This window comes from Tachysurus fulvidraco, chromosome 16 (genome assembly GCF_022655615.1).
Source record: "Tachysurus fulvidraco isolate hzauxx_2018 chromosome 16, HZAU_PFXX_2.0, whole genome shotgun sequence".
Classification (NCBI taxonomy): domain Eukaryota; kingdom Metazoa; phylum Chordata; class Actinopteri; order Siluriformes; family Bagridae; genus Tachysurus; species Tachysurus fulvidraco.
The window spans coordinates 11,807,131-11,824,624 of record NC_062533.1 but is presented as its reverse complement, the minus strand read 5'-3'; the positions used below and the strand labels follow the sequence as shown (position 1 = coordinate 11,824,624).

Below are 17,494 nucleotides of genomic sequence, written 5' to 3'. Positions count from 1 at the left end.
TGCGACTGGGATGCAGCATTGTTTTCCGAATTACAGGATTGTTTTCAGTCTACTAAGTAAGACTGCTCAAAAATAAAATTTCACGAGGTTTTCTATAGAATATGCCAAGCGTAACACCTATTAACCTCGTTAGCTCAGGAATGATAGATCTTTGAATTAGAGTTTGAAAACCGTCTCACACAGTCGACTCTGAAGTCTGGAAATATATACAGACTGTACTGTTTACTGTGAATTCAATTGGTATAAAGTTACACATTATACCACAGCATGATTAAATTCTCAAATCTGACTAGTCAGTTGGTATATATTATTTTATACATTTTGTCTACCTTTCCTGGCTTAGAACGATAATCTAATATTTTTAAGTACTTCCTGGTGTAACATTAATGAAATGGTGTCAGTGCTTTATAACACTCTGATTTTCCCATCAGGGGAAAGTTTCCTGACAGAAGACTACGCTGTTAGGTTTCTCAGTCATGTTTCAAGAAAAAAATATAGTACAGGCTGGTGAGTAAATATTAAGTGTTTTAGCTGCTGTAATGAAGCATTCACAAGAATTAACTTGTCTCACAGATGTTTCAAAACATTAAATGTAACTATAGAGTGTTACCTTTTTTTTTGAAGGGAATTCGCTAATAAATTAAAAATTGGAATTACTGGTATAGGCACATTGCAACAGTCTGTGCTTTTATACACACAGTATCCACATCAGTGAGGTACTGTAGTATCACAGTATACCCTGGTGTCTAACTTCACCACAGAAAGTTTTCTTAAAGGGGAAAATCTACTAAATTCTCATTACCCAGTCTCATTACACACTAGATTATATAAAACATTTTTCAGATGTATGGAAGAATTAAAGAAAGTGCCTAATCCTCGAAAGACTTTTGCAGCTGACCAACAAAACAGCTTTAAATGGCAATGATAGACAAAAAATGTATCGATTAAGGTACATTTTGACCAGCAGAGTTGTAAACTTTACAATGGTTAGTCAATAGGAAACAAGATGTTGGTCTGTTGTATCTTCGCCATTCCAGAATATAAATGCAGAGCGTTTTTTTCAGCAAGACGTATGAAAAGCAGTACACCTGCCATACCTATGACATATGCTGTCATAAGTTGATGCCCAGTAATGTCACTGTAATGTCCCAACTGTCATTTATGTTAGTATCATAAGTGTGCTTTGGTTATAATATGACTTAAGACAGATGTCATTCAATTGTGATAATGTACTAGAAACATTATGACGCATTATGACAATTTGTGACTGAGGCATCATCGGCTTGGTACCATACACTGCTGCACAGTAGGTGTACTGTACCTTTTGCCTACTTGAGTAATAGTATGGCTATAATCCAAGAGATACATTATTAGTGACACTAGATAAGTAACCCCCAATTTAACATTGAATGAAAGACATATGACTCAGTTCTAACACAAGCCTGTATTAACCCTGTACCTCTATTAAGCTCCTCACTCAGCAGCATACCCATGACACAATAATAACATTTTCCATAGCTAAATTAAAGCAATTCCTTTTTTTAAGCTATCTTGACAATCTCTGGCAGACACGTGACAAAACAATGAGGTTTTTTCCACTGAAATTAAATCAAGCCCCTTTTAATTATCTTGACACTGTATGAAAGACAAATGACACTTTAATAACATTTAGTAGTACAGGATTTTAAATGGACTTCATACTGTAATTGGATTTCAAATGACACATAATTGTATATCTGCAAATATAGAACTGGTGCTTATCCTGCATAGACTTTGCTATTGCTTATTTGGGGAAGAAAAACGGATCTGTAATTTTGACCAAATTACTGAAAATAATATGTGAATTTTATTTGGCATAAGTAATGACAGCTTCCCAAACATCTAGAATCATGAGTCTTGTACTTGCCACTGGCTATAAATAAATTAACATAAGCAGAAGGCAGCTATAAGCTTCTCGGTAAGTGATCCGATATCAGAGAAAAAAAAGATTAGATGCATGATGCATTGATATTAAACCTGCTCAATTTTATGCACTTTGTGTAGAAATATTTTAACATTAAAGCAAGTGTCTATAAGTTATCTCTCAAAAACCTGTAAAAACTGCACATATGAATCTAGAATGACTGACAGGTACATGTGTGTTTTGAAACAACTTTACAGTTTTGTTTTTCTTTTCAATTGCTAACAAGCATACCTTCAAACAGTCAGCATTACTGACATGAATCTTGGACAAACGGTTCATCTCGTCTCCAAAGCTAACTCAACCCAAAAAAACTTCATCCATGTCTCAAAATAAGCTGATTTGACCATATCACTGTCTCAGAAAGTGCTACTCATAACACACTGACCTAAAAACACACTAATAGGAAGCATTTCTTTGAACTTTGAATGATTCTTCACATAAATCGGTATTTCATTATCATATCAGAATAACAGCTTTTTACTTTACTGAATGTACTAAAGCAGTGGTCCCCAACCCCCGATCCGTGGACCAAATGGTACCGGGCCGCCCAAGGAACATTAAATTATTTCCATTTTATTGACTGTGGTGTATTTCTCTCGGGTTTGTCCGACTTTCCATGGACAAGAGGTTAACTGAGAGACGTCTCCTAAAGCCGCACAAATACCGCACATGCGCAAAATATGATATCGGGCCGGGTTTAGGTGACGTCCAGAGCTGAGCTGCTGCGGCATTTTAGCTTTGGTGGAGAGAAGGTGTGTATCGCTCTTCTCTCTGTTCACCGGTACTTTGTCAGGTTTAACAGTGCTTGGTGTACGTGTATATTGTGTTTGCTCAAATTTAACCCACAAATGAGCAACAATGAGTACGAAACAGACATCGTTAGAAAGTTAGAAACTCTGCCGGTGTTCTGGATTAAAGTCATGGCGGAATACCCTGAGATTGCCACCACAGCACTTAAATCCCTATTGCCATTTCCGACATGCTATCTGTGTGAAGCGGGGTTTTCCGCAGTGACGGCAATCGAAACAAAACAACGGAATAAACTGGACATAAGCAACACACTTCGGGTGTCATTGTCTCCTATTACCCCAGATGGAACCGTATCGTTGCAAAGAAACAAGCTCAGGGTTCTCATTGGTTTAGCGTTGTAGTGAGTTAAAAAGGCATGTTTAAATACAATTAAATTAAAATTATTAATTTTAATTTAATTGTATAGCCGCCACCCCCACCCCGCAGCGGGCCGCGGTAAAATTATCACCGGTCCGCGGCAAAAAAAAGGTTGGGGACCACTGTACTAAAGTACACGTACTGCATCAAGAACAAATAAAAAAATCTGCAATTTGCTCGACTATCCTTTATAAAACCTTACCATTCTCTTTCTCTGGGTTTTCAACATTTTTGAAAGCAGTGTGTTAGCAGTTTAAAAAAAATGTTTTGCAAGTGGTGGAGTGTGAATGACAAAACGAGTTCATGGGTTTTGCACAATTTGGACATTGAATGCATTTTGTGTGAAAGCAATGAGAAATGGTTCTCAGTTTGCTCGACTTAGATGATGCAACTAACTTCAGTGAACTTACTAACACAATTCCATTCACTAATCACAATGACAGTAGACTTGAATCTAATCTAATCTAATTTATTCTTTCCACTGGATTTTGAGTGAAGGAAGTGACTATGTTGATGGTCAAATTAGTTTGCGAGGACAATGGATAGATTGGGTGATACTGTACATTAACACCCAAATGGGGATGAGGTTCTCTTCTGATCCTGGTTCCTCTCAAGGTTTCTTCCTCATATCATCTCATCTTTTTTCTTTGCCGTTTGCCGTCTCCTCCGGCTAGCTCATTAGGGATATTTGTTAGAGATAAATAGTAACTGAATTTTAAACTTGAAAAAAATATTCTGTTTCTATACTCCTGTAAAGCTGCTTTGAGACAATGTAAATTGTTAAGCGCTATAGAAATAAATTGAATCGAATTGAAAAATTGTACCCACTGATTCTAACATTATATTCATAGAGACATCACTACCTAGAGAAACTTTTACTCTTGGTTGTTGGAGCTAAAGGAGCTTAAAAAACCACAACAGAGTATTAGATATTCTAAATCCAGTCTGTCAATTAGGCTGTGAAGAAACCAGTGTCAAAGTGTAAACACACCATTCCCTCACTGTTCAGCTGCTGCCCTGTGACTCCTTGTGACTCTTATTCTCTAGTGGCTTAGCTCCTATCTTCTTCAGTAACAGGTGCCGCTCATTTTTTGATTGGACCATCTGCAAAGGTTGGCGGGTGCAAAGGGGGGTTGATGGATAGACAGCGCCAATGCCAGCCATCTCCACTCTTCCTCATAGTGATGGAGATGAGGAAATAATGAGGCCCAATAGGCAAGGCAAGTCAGGGGAGTAATGAATCTCTTCTTTTTCCTGAGACAGTGGCGTCTGCCTGGCCTCATCTCCCATACAATTTATCTCAGAGGAAAACAAGCTGGAGCCACAGTGCCCACCGTCCATTAAAGCCAGACAAAATAAATGTCTCACTTCACCTATACCTGACAGTGGAGTATGTGAAAACGAACTTCTTGAACTACCTATTTGTGGACACACTTCTTTTTAAAATATTAATGGAGTGGGGAACAATAAAATTACAAAGAAACAAAGAAACAAATAAATAAATATCTCCTATGTGATCATATTTCTATAAGCAGATATAGCATTATTCCACAATGCTGGGTTTATTACATACACCAAATTGCATCAAATTATAATCCATTTTCTCTACCACTACAAACAGTGTCACAGGAAGCCTGGAGTCCATCCCAGAGGACTTGGGACACAAGGCAGGGAACACCCTGGACAGGGTGCCAACCCATTGCAGGGCATGTTAGGATGCCAGTCAGCCTTGGAGAAAACCCCCAAAGCACAGGGAGAACATGCACCATCCATGCCCATAGCAGGAATCAAACCCCTAACTTGTATGTGTGAGGCAAATTTCTTAATCACTAAGCCACTGTTGTCTACCCACTGGTACATCTGATTCTAAAACCTACACACAGAACGCTAAATAAACTTATTTTATTTTGTTAACATTATTTACCATTTTGTTCATGGCTCTTTGGGTTTAACCTAAATTAACCCCATAGATAGATTCCGATCCTGGCCCACAGCTCCATGTGTATACTATGTGCACGAAGTTTTGAGATGAGCTGATCAAACACTGGAACACATTACAAAAACAATTAGAGACTCAGGAACGTACGGTGCTCCAGGCCTGCTGGGCTCTGCCTCTGACACGTGTGTTTTGCTTGCCATCCTAGAATTGTTGCTTAGGTCCTTGCTGACTTGGAGTGTGCTTATGCATAAAGTCAGTTCTGACTCATTCCACATGAGCTCACTCTAAATAATTGCTGTTAGAATCTCCTAAGGATGAGACTGGCATAAAAGCACAAAACTCAAATCTTGTAAATAGTTATGATCAATAGGAGAACCTGAATGAATAAAAATCAAGAATAATCAGGCCAGAAAACGTGACAACTCTGACAAAGCTTTCCTCATTCATTTAAGGAATTTTTACCTTTTGAATAACTGAATAATTCAAGCATTTAGGTTAGATTGTCAGGAAATGGTAGTAGGAGACGGATTCCAGTTCGAATAAAAATTTATTTTCGGTGATAAAGTGATGAAATAGATGAAACATTACTAGGAAACAAAGAGAAAGAAATAATGAGGCTGAACAACAACATGAATACGGTGCTCATACAGGTGACAAAGACTAAAGATCAACCAAGAGTGTTATTCAATATGAAACTTAAATACCTGGGATAATTAGACGACAACATGATTAAGGTGCTCGTGGTCATGTAATATGATAATAATGTGCAGTGAGCATGTGACGTGCAGTGGCTTCCTTGACATTGCAAACAGTGATACTGCCAAAGACTAACAACAGTAAGCATTAAAGCATTTAATTAAAGCCGTCTACAGGTAATTATTTAATTTATTTACTTATTATATATATATATATATATATGTGTGTGTGTGTGTGTGTATGTGTATGTGTGTGTGTGTGTGTGTGTGTGTGTTAGTGTGTGTGTGTGTTTATGTGTTTGTATATATATATATATATATATATATATATATATATATATATATATATATATATATATACATATATAAATTCATTTCGTCAATGTGAAAGAAAAAAAACAACCTCATTGTTATTGTCATTTGTCATTTTCTAATCTATCAAGTTTTATACACTACCAAAGTTCCTGAGATGAAACTGCTGTCTCTCAATAACAAGCAAAGTTACAGTGTGCTTTCCTATAGAACTGAAACAGTCAAGAACATTTAAAATTCAATTCCAGCTCCACTGAAAGATTCTGAAAAACTGATCATCTAAAAGAACTGCTACTATTCACTGATTTTATTTGCATTTTATTTAATAATCAGGAAATAAGCCTTTATTCATGGTCTACAAATTGATAAAGGATTAAGAAGCACAGACCAGAAAGCAGTCTTTCCATGTTTAATAATGTAAATTACTTACAATAAAAAAATAAAAAATTTAAATAAATAAATAAATAAATAAAAATAATAATAATAATAATAATAATAATAATAATAATAATAATAATAATAATAATAATAATAATAATAATCTTTATTGGACGGAAGAATCTCATATGTTTACATTATAAACTATACAGGGAGTCTGTATTATCTCATTTGGAATGATCTTTGACCTCCAATATAATATTATTGTTACCTATTTTCTGTCATTTTTGGAAAAAACACCATTAGTGACACATTACCAGAGATTATATGTTTACAATTGAATGCACATACAATGCATCACTTTCAGTCTCTCTAGTGTCATTTCCAAAGGTACATGTCAGCCCTGGGTCTGTTACAGATGGTCAATTATAATAATAATAAAAAAGGGATTCCAGACAAATTTGCTTCTTTTTATGACTTCAAAAGATGAATATTTACAAGTACACAATAAAAAGTTGTCAGTCCTGTGTCTCTCAGTCCTGACTTGACTGATCAATGTCCTATATTACCTTGATGATGAAATAAAGTGTGATTTTGAATAGCATGTAAAAATAACTAGCTTCATTATGAAGAATTGGACAAAGGGGCCTGAGGAGAGTAGCCTGGAGTATACTGTTCACTGAGTATACTGAGATTTAGGCTTTGTGAAGCACATAGTGATGAATACTGAAAGACTGCATTACTGTATATACTGTATGTTTGTGTGGATAACACAACTCCCAGCTCTATAACAAACCATGGATCGCAAAGGATCTGAAGAAAAAGAGGGTCTCCAGGTCAGCAGATAAGGAAGAGATCAAACAGGTAGAGATTAAACAGGTTACAAGGAAACTCTGTGAGTGCAAAGACAGATACAGGAAGAAGTTGGCATGCAGAAGGTGCCTCGGCTCTGATAGGCCTTTTGTATTGTTGCAGCACATCTCAGCACACCTAAAGGCTACAGACCTGCTGCACTGACATGAAGAAGACCTTTAAGAGGTTGGTCCTCGAGCATTTCTGTTTAGTAGGCACACATTCTGAAGGTATGGAGGTTGCTCTGATCTACATGCTACACAGAGCTTTCTCATACCTGAACATTGCCAGAACCAATGTCTGGATCATATTCTAGGATTTCAGGTCTCTGTGTTTGGTAAACAAATTCCATGCAACAGTTGTTGCCTCAAGCATCTTCTAGATCACAGACTGTAAGGTTCTGGCCACAGTTTGTAAAGGCTCCTCACTTTGTGTGTTGGGAGTGGTGGTCAGCAGCCCTGGGCAAGCACCTCAATAGCCCAGTCAGGAAAGCCTACAGCATCTCTAGAGTGCTAAATCGCTCAAGGCTGTGACAGAGAAGAAAATATTAGCAATTTTAAGAACATTCTGAGCATTTTTACCCTTTCTATCCCATGGCCTGATCTCCACCAGCTCATTATATAGCGGTGTATGAAGAAGCATTATTAAGGATCGTGAACACACCCACGTTTTGATGGAATGGTGGTGGCTCAGGGTTACTGATCAGAAGGTTGGGGATTTAAGTCCCAGCACCACCAGGCCTTTAACCTCATCTGCTACAGGGGAACTATATCATAGCTGACCCTGTGCTCAGCTTCCTAACAAGCTGAGATATGTGAAGAAAAGTATTTTACTGTGCTATAATGTATATGTGACCGATAAAGGCTTGCTTTTTTTTCCTGATTGGTATCAGGTCCCGCGTGTGTTTTCTATTGTGTCACCCTGCTTTAGAATATAAATAATAGATAATAGCACAGAATGTCTCCATAAAAATAATGATCCAGTTGCAATGCACCATTCAACATTTTTATTTCATTTTCTGCTTAATTTTAGGCACATTATTATTATTATTATTTTTTTTTTACAAGGCAATTGTATAATAATCTCATGGCATGCATTCATGGTTCCCAGCATGACAAGCACTGCTTATATGCTATTTTTTCCTCAGTTCTTAATGTGTTTTATTGTGTATTTTCCTACTTCTCCAGTTCTGTATCACTATTTAATTCAAACCTTTTAGGAGATTCAGTTTCCAAATATGTCTGTTTTTCACAAAATTGTTTCTGAAAATGTAAACCCAAATCTGGCTTAATGTGAACATGGCAATTATTGTTATGATGTTCCGTGTCTGCACTGTTAATATGTAAATATGTGAGGTATGTGAAATGAGGTTGTTAATACTGGGTATTTTATGTTCTGTGTTCTTTTGTCATCATCTGGCTGTAAAGCCATCCATCCATCCATCCATCCATCCATCCATCCATCCATCCATCCATCCATCCATCCATCCATCCATCCATCCATCCATCCATCCATCCATCCATCCATCCATCCATCCATCCATCCATCCATTTCTATCGAGCTATGCAGGGTTGCTGAGTGTGTTGCGCATTAGTGAATATTTTTCTTGTGCAGAGTTCTTGATGTGTTGTATGGGTTTATTTATTTATTTTTTTAACGTGTTTAGGTGCTGATTAATTTTCTATTACAGTATGCCTCTAACACTCAAGCAAGCTGAAAGACATTTCACAGGCAGGTATGAATGTGCTCACTGAAACATCGTTTCTATAGCAACAACTAACTCAAAACGACTTGTATACCGACGTAAATGCTTTAATTCCAAGAAAAACTAATATATTTTTTTTAAGTGCTATATAACAAAGAGATATGAATGATCCACAACAGCGCTTTGAGGTCAAGCTGTTTCTGGTGACTGCAATGGCTACAGCATGTATTATTTAACCAAAGACTACAATTTATATTAAAACCATGAAGAATTCTTTCAGAAAGGATTTAAATGTGAACTAAATGGGTGGCTGAGTAGCATTTGCCTTGAACCTCCAGGTTGGGGATTCGATTGCTGCCTTTGTTCGCGTGCACAGAATTTACATCTTCTCTCCATGTTCAGGGTTGGGAGGACACTGGATATCCTCTGGGCACTCCGGTTTCCTTCCCTAGGCTAAAGGCTCGATGGCGTTGTCGGCTGAATTGGATGTGTGTGCAATTGTGCCCTGTAATGGGTTGACACCCCATCCATGGTGTCCTACGGCTTGTGCCCTTTGTGCCCTGGGAGAGACTCTGGGTTGGTCTTGGCACTGTGTTAGATAAGCGGTACAGAGAATGGATGGATGAACTAAACGTTTATTCAATTCATGATGTCTTTTAAGGCTTCAATTATGCAAAAATTGTCCATTTGTCTTTAATAAATTTGTCCATTTGTCTTAATGTATTTAATTCTGTATCTATTACAAAAACAATAATAAGAAATAAATTGCTATGTGCTCTGGTTATGGCATACTGGTCAACACACTGGTCTTTGCTACGGTGTGACCAGAATTTCATCATATTACACATCCGGTTCTCCAGAAAAAAAACGAAGAGCCGAAAGTGCAACCTTGTAGGTAGTCAATTAAAATGACGCTAGGGAAAGACTGTGGATGTTCATGACCGCAAAAGATTAATCTATATAAATATGCCATTCCTTTTTCCACTACTTTAATTTCTAAAGTTTGTGCACAACAATACCGATAAGATGTTAAAACACTGGTACCCAACCTTTTTTTTTTTTTTTAAAATCGAACAGATTGAGTTGCTGCCGTTAGAAGATGTACATCCTGCAGAAATCCTATAGTGTATAGTTGAAGTGGGCTGAACACAGGGCTTCTGTTATTTTCTCTCTGCTGTGCAGGTTTAATGATGGAACATATAGCAGGAAAACCATTAAATTTCAAAGATGTTGCTTACACTAGTGAAACCACTTCAATGAATTCGCTGGTCCACTGAAGGAGGAGAGGAGAAATTACCTAGATTAATGTTGTTTACATAAATAACCATTCTGTGAAAATGTCCTACAGTGCAATAGCACACTGCTTATCTACAAACAGACAGAAGCTGTTTATCTTGAATCTTATAAAAGACTTAAAGACACTTAAGGCGTTGAGTATAAAAAGTAAAAGAAAAAAAAAAGAAAAGTGTTCAAGATGGTCTGAAAGTGTATCAGTGAAAGTGTAGGCAATATCAGCACTCCTGCGCCACTGAGAAGAGCAATTCTCATTAATTACTGAGGATTCAGAGATTTTGCACTCACCAGGGCAGCTCTGGGCTCAGAGGCCACTTGGGTAAAGTGTCCAGGGAAATTACCTCAAAAATTCATTCTATTGCGCAATCCATATCCCACCACCAAGCTGCTATAGCAGATCGGGTAGAGCTGGATCAGCAGTGTGCCGATTACTCCCAACGGCTTTGCCTGACTGGCTTCAAGGAGCTTCAGTCATAATGCTCATGCTTATCTTGTTCTCTCAGATCTGTGAGAAAGGCCCTAGGGCTGGTTTCATTTCGGGTATGAATTCTATTTAGGATGACTTCTTTGTCCTCTTATTCCATAGAATTCGAGCACATAAATCCTTTGGAACAGAGAAAGTTAGCCAATCACACCATGTGAGCAGGAGAAGAAGTGAGAGATGGAATCTTTAAAAGATTTTCCATACTAGTTATTTATTAATTTATGTATTTCTGCTCTGATGACTGCCTCCTCTTGCACATCTGCACCTAATCTGGTGTCTCACTATCTGTCTATCTAGAAGAGCTTTCACCTAATGGAACTGTCCATCCAACACTGGCAGATTGCACTCGCATTTTAGGCACGTTCACAAAGACAGTAAGAGTGCCATAGCAACAAAGGGAAGGTTCAGCAACATTAATGTTTCCAAGCCGTAAATGTTATGTGCTCCAGTGTCCAAAGTAGCAATTACAATGCTAATTAGCAATCAAGGCTTTGCAGCACTAAAACACTAAAAATAGTGGGAACTAGTAAAGACCCATCAATTACCTTCACCACTGGGTGACTGCTTCAATGCATCTCTGGGGGGAAAAGCTGCATTTCTGCAAGATGTTCAACATAAACCCATAACTAGTGGAAAATACGTGGTGTACGAATGCCAAGGCCAAAGGCAAAGCTGAAGTGTAAGTTTAAACAACAACTGTTATCTATTTCTTCAAACTTTTCTATTGCTTCTTCCCAGAGATCTAAAAATAAACAATACTAGGTGCTGGATCATCATGTGATTGAAACATTGAAACTCGGCTTTCTCAAAACTCATACTTTTGCAAAACAGGCAACAGGGTGAAAATGGAAGGTGCAATTTTTGCTCTATGACTTCTGTTGCCTATTGTTGCCTGGATATCAATGGAAAACGCAAACAGTTGTTAGACTAAACTAGCAAAAACGTGGACTGAACTGTTATTTTTCCACCCCCATTCCAACAAGTTTATTCTGACCTACTGCACAGTACATTTTCAAAATTGTGTTTCACAACTGACTTGCTAAGTTAGAAACTACAGTGTGCCTAAACAGGGTTTTATGGTAACCAGTCTTCTGTTAAGTTAGAGAAATTCTTTCTACACAAAGGAAAATATGCTACATACAGCAATTAATAGGATCATGTAAACTTGTTAAAATCATATCATTACCTTTAAAATTATTTGTGAAGTGTAAAATTTGCCTGGTATACATGTCATTTTTATGGTCAAGATCTTTACATTTTAGTGTCATTTTTTATAATTCATATTATAATGCATTGTACATTAAAATAATATTATTATGATTACAGATGGGGGGAACGGTGGCTTAGTGGTTAGCACGTTCGCCTCACACCTCCAGGGTTGGGGGTTCGATTCCTGCCTCCGCCTTGTGTGTGTGGAGTTTGCATGTTCTCCCCGTGCCTCGGGGGTTTCCTCCTGGTGCTCCGGTTTCCTCCCCCAGTCCAAAGACATGCATGGTAGGTTGATTGGCATCTCTGGAAAAATTGTTCGTAGTGTATAAGTGTGTGAGTGAATGAGAGTGTGTGTGTGCCCTGTGATGGGTTGGCATTCCGTCCAGGGTGTATCCTGCCTTGATGCCCGATGACCCGAGAAGTTCGGATAAGCGGTAGAAAATGAATGAATGAATGAATAATTACAGTTTAACAGTGCAACCTGTAAAAGTGCACTGCATCAGGTGTATACAGTATCCGTGAGACATGTGTTAATGCATTCACTCCTCTTATTGGAGATTTTAGCATCAACTTGTACATCAAATTTAATCAGTAGTTTCTTTACTACACATATAAGCCTTAAAGCTCACAAGAAAAGTTTGTAATAAACATTACAGCTATAAAATTGACGTTTTTCATCCATGTATAGCGTTTTCAGTGATGATTCACTTCTTCAAAGGAACAACTACAGACCAAAACAAAGTGTATTGGAAAACTGAGTGCCAAGGAAATGAAAAGAGGCTGCTGAATTGCATCAGAAGCAAGAAACATGATATTTTGAATGCACTCAGTTCTCAACCACTTAACTGGAGGTGATGTATTTAGGGTCCTGATATTCATCCACAGAAAAGCTACTCCACTGGTTCTTGATGATTGGCTTTCAGAGAGTTATTAAGTGCAGTCCAAACATCCACCAAAGCTTCAATTCAAAGTGAAGATTTTTTTTTTCTCTCAGTAGTTGATGACAGAAAGTGTCACACAGCATGAACGGGTTTGAGTGAAGATTTCACAGAAGCAACTGAATGTAACAAATGCATCGTTTTAGATTTTTTACCTGCTTATAATATGCATATATCATCCCGTCATGCCAGCTATAAACACATCAAATATAACCCAAGCCATAAATAGATAAATCCCTGCCTTCCATAGCATATGATTTTCTTTATTTTTAAGCCCATGCCCTGAGGAGGGGATTTGCAGTCATCCTGCAAAAGACCATTCCCATGGGGAGAGAAATGTTTCACCGCAGGATAAAAGTGATCAATCTCTGTGATCAAACTCTATAATGATGCTTCCCTCTAAGGACACTTTAATATATAAGGTGTACATATCATATACTATATATCTTACAAAGACCATACAGTTAAAATGTGAAGTGCTGTAATGACTTTTACTGCTTTGTTATCAGCTAAAATCCCATCCATGTGAGAATTAAACACATATAAAGAAAGACTACTCAAGATTTTTTCACTTATTTTATGACACCATCTTATGCTGATTTTTGTGCTATAGTACTTTTGGGAAACTTACTGCACTGCAGGCTCTGCACTAGTTTAGGATAGGCTTTAAATAAAGAATACAACAGAAAAATGCACCGATAAACTGTTTTAAACAGTCTGTTAGTGATTCTCACAAGTATAACATACTATAATACACTTAGCTTTTGAATTTATTTGTTGTTCAAACATTTATCCCTGACAAATACAATCAACTGTTACACTGATGGCACCGATGTAGCAAATAAACAAATCGATATGAATTGCAGATGTCGAGAAGTAAGGGCAAAGCCTTTGAGGAAATGCAATGTGTAACCTAAAGAAGTCAATCAGTAATCAATGCCAGAATAAATGCATTGCTAATGAATATTGCTGCCGTCCATGTTAAGTGCTGTCTTATATGGCTGAAATCCTGAATATACACATACACAATGTATATACATACAGTATGCACATACTGTACATACTGTAGTCATTGAATGCAAGGAATACTCACAGTAGACATCCACTCTGATCGACTTAATCGCTGGCGAGCCGAGGCCATTTTCAGCCTTGCAGTAATAGCGACCACCTTGGTGCCGCTGGATCTTAGCGATGTGAAGTGTCTCATTAAAGACACTTGAATCCTGAAAACGGTCTGAAACACTGCCTGCTGTCTTAGTCCATCGAATCTACCAGAAAAACAGAAATATAATAACAAATCATCAGACAAACTGAAATCAAGTTTTGCAGTGGTTTCTGTACAAAGAAGCATTTTACTACAAAGAGGGATATGTGCGCTTTGAGTAGGTTTCAGCAAAGCTTCATAATTCTATGTTTTTTTTTATTATTATTTTAATGTGACAGGAGGTAACATGAACCTTGGGGTAAAATGTCCTCTGCTCAACAATTTTAATAAAATTCAATAAATGCAGCTAAATGTTAAATTTTAATATTAATATTTTATTAATACCAATGGTGTAAAGAAGATTTGTATAGCAATGGGAACCATAAAAAGATGAATATGATTTTTTTTTTCCTCAGAGAAATCGTCACCTGTGGCAGGTCTGTATGGTTGCATTTTAAGTATGTGGCTAAAATTTGATTTATTTGTTCATATTCATGTTTTATGACTTCCCAAAAATAACAAATAACAAACATCTTCTGAGATAACTGTTTTGACAGAAAGCATTCATTATGTAAGGAATCCAAATTTCACCTTAATGTAAATATTCTCACAGCAACTCACTACAAGAGTAACTGTGTGGATGCTACTGCTGTGGCGTCGGGTTTTCCAAAACCTTTGTTTTCAGCATTTTACCGTCTCAACAAGCATTCTGAACTTGACCTGTATTCATTATGACAGGAATGTTAGCAGCAGTTCGAGAATATGTCTTTCATACACCAGCTAAAGAAACCGATTGTCTTATCTACTCAATGTATATACAGTACGGTTATATAAGCTTCGTATGTCAGATGAGATGACATACTAAGTCTTTAACTGACTTTCCATCATTTATTTTTTTCTAGTGCCCCGGTAGTTTTCTTGGTTTGTTAAACATTCAGCTGTCACCTATGTCACAAATTCTGTTCTTCTTACTTACAGCTTGACATGAAAGTTACAGTGAATAAAGAGATATGAATATGGATGAATGAACTGCCAAAAATTGTTCTGCATCCTGGTGAATTGCTTACACTTTTGTATGGTATAGAGATCAGTACTATATTATCCCATCATCTTTGTCGGTCATAGCTTGCAAATAGCCAACACTTGTGTTAAACTTACTGTCTTGTCCTAAAGTATAAAATCCACATGTGATTTGATCTAGTAGTGACCCAAAATGGACCCTAGTGACTTCTGACCATCAGGAAGAAATCATTCTGCTTTATTTTGGTAAGATACTGTAATCCATCGGCAACTTAAACAGTTCTACGGCTGTACGAATCTCTCCACTCAGTTCATGTCACGGTTCCAAGTTTTTTAGAAGCCCTGCACGTGTTGTTGTTTTGAATCAAGTCCATGTGCTTTGTTTACATTTATATTGTGATCAATTGTCATCTGCCTTGAATTCTGATGATGATTGTTTGATTTCTTCTAATATTCTCACCTTACGCACCTTCTCCCTGCCACAAATAAGCACACCAAAAAGAGGACAGGCCAAATATTACTGGCTAATTGGCTAAGCACAGCAGTCAGGTGTCTATCTTCCAGCCTCTAATTAATAGTTAGTACCTTGTGACTACCCAGAAGGTATACAGTACATATGTCTAGCCAACTCTTGGACCATCTGTTTTCATTTCAACAATGTAATAAGGTTGCTTTGGGATCATTGTTAATGGATGAAATTATTATCCTACTTTTTGGCTTTAAACAAATATTTATTCTGATTGTTGTCAATTGTGTGTTGTGTAGCTAAGCGATGCCCTATGGAGATTTTTTTATAAACCACATTTTACCCACTAGAATGATTTTAAATCCATTTTATTGTTGAACTGTCAGAAATTGTTTGTGTATAAATAGTCATATAATCCTCATTTTTCTGCTACTGCATTTCTCCTGCTTTTTTCTTTTTAGTTCCTTGCTTAGGTCAGTGATTTGCAAAGTGCATCGACCCCTAACCATAACCTTAAACTTAAATTATTCAGACATACTGAGCTATGCAGATTGCATATACTTTCAGTCGTGAAACTCTCTTCAACCACCACGTTTACGAACATATTTTATTAAGCATTTCATTACTATTCACATCATACCAGCTTTTATATGTAATCTGGGGAAAGCAAAATTAAAAGAGTAAGAACAAAACAAAAAGGTCTGAGCATTACTGATACCATACTATAGGAGGAGAAAAAACATTTACCGGTGTTGCAGTGTTATTTATTATTTCCTTTCTAGCTGAATGGGAAAAGCATGTATTTGTTCTACAAGTTTTTATGAAGCTACTGAACGATAGTCATCCAATTTACTAATGATGTTGTTTAGCTAAACTCATAACAGCTGGCTAGTAAGGACCGTGAGATGTTGGCTTATTTTTCTGTATTTCTGTATTTTAAACTGAATAACAGTATATCAAACTAGAGTGAGTCATACTGTGATGACTAGCATGCTAACACAGACTGAAGAAAAACAACATTATTTTAGGTACTAAAATACCCAGAGAACAAATAATAAAATACATATATCATGTAACAAAAATCTGAAGTGACCAGACGTGATAATTTTCTTCTTTTTGATATCACCTAGCTAGTTACAGTTATCAGGCTAGTTCATGTAGGTGCATAATATCATCATATATGAACAGAGCTATCTCTGAAGTATAGCCAGCAGAGTGCTGTGAGATTGCGTCGGTTAATGTGATGAAGCCTGTACTAAACAGTGCTTTCTGCGAAGCAGGGTGCAGTCCTGAATTCTCTCTGAATGGCACTCACTGTGAGAACTGTGAGATTAAACGGTGCAGTGGAGAACGATGCAGCATAACCCACATTATGAAAATCTTCTTCTGGTAGTAGCTTGGATTTTTTTCCCAGAAAACCTAAAATTTCACAAGATTACATGCTGTGAATGTAATTCTAATTGATGCTGTGAATTTCCAGTTTTTCCAAATTTCTATCATTAATTTGAAAAAGAATGTTGTGTGGCAGGTCCATGCTGCCAGTGATCAGGTGAGTGTTGCTCCAATGTCAAACAAGATTCCTTTAAGCATGCACTTATCTCAACACCACCAAAATGGCCTGCTAAGCCTTTTGTAGTCTGACGTACTGAATTACAGTGACTGGACTTAATATTAATAAAGAATATGCTGTTTGACTGCACACTTCTCTATTTCATTGGGTTTTTTTTTTTCAAGGCATTCTACCTAAGATTTACGGAATGAATGGAGCTGCCCGTCCTGAACAGAGGGGTGGATGGGTGGAAAAGCAGAGGCTTGAAATGGTCTGGGGGAAAGACTAAACAAGTGGAGGGTGGGCCTGCATGCCCCCTA

The 17,494-nt window shown here is 37.2% G+C and overlaps 1 protein-coding gene across 2 annotated transcripts in view; it reads right to left on the bottom strand.

Moving 5' to 3' along the window:
- Positions 1-17,494, bottom strand: part of mdga2a (MAM domain containing glycosylphosphatidylinositol anchor 2a) — a 185,014-nt gene that overhangs the window by 92,860 nt on the left and 74,660 nt on the right. For both annotated transcript variants that reach the window (XM_027166342.2, XM_027166343.2), the window contains exon 3: positions 14,029-14,203. In XM_027166342.2, coding sequence (XP_027022143.1) covers positions 14,029-14,203 — 175 coding nt within the window. The remainder of the gene's footprint in view (positions 1-14,028; positions 14,204-17,494) is intronic.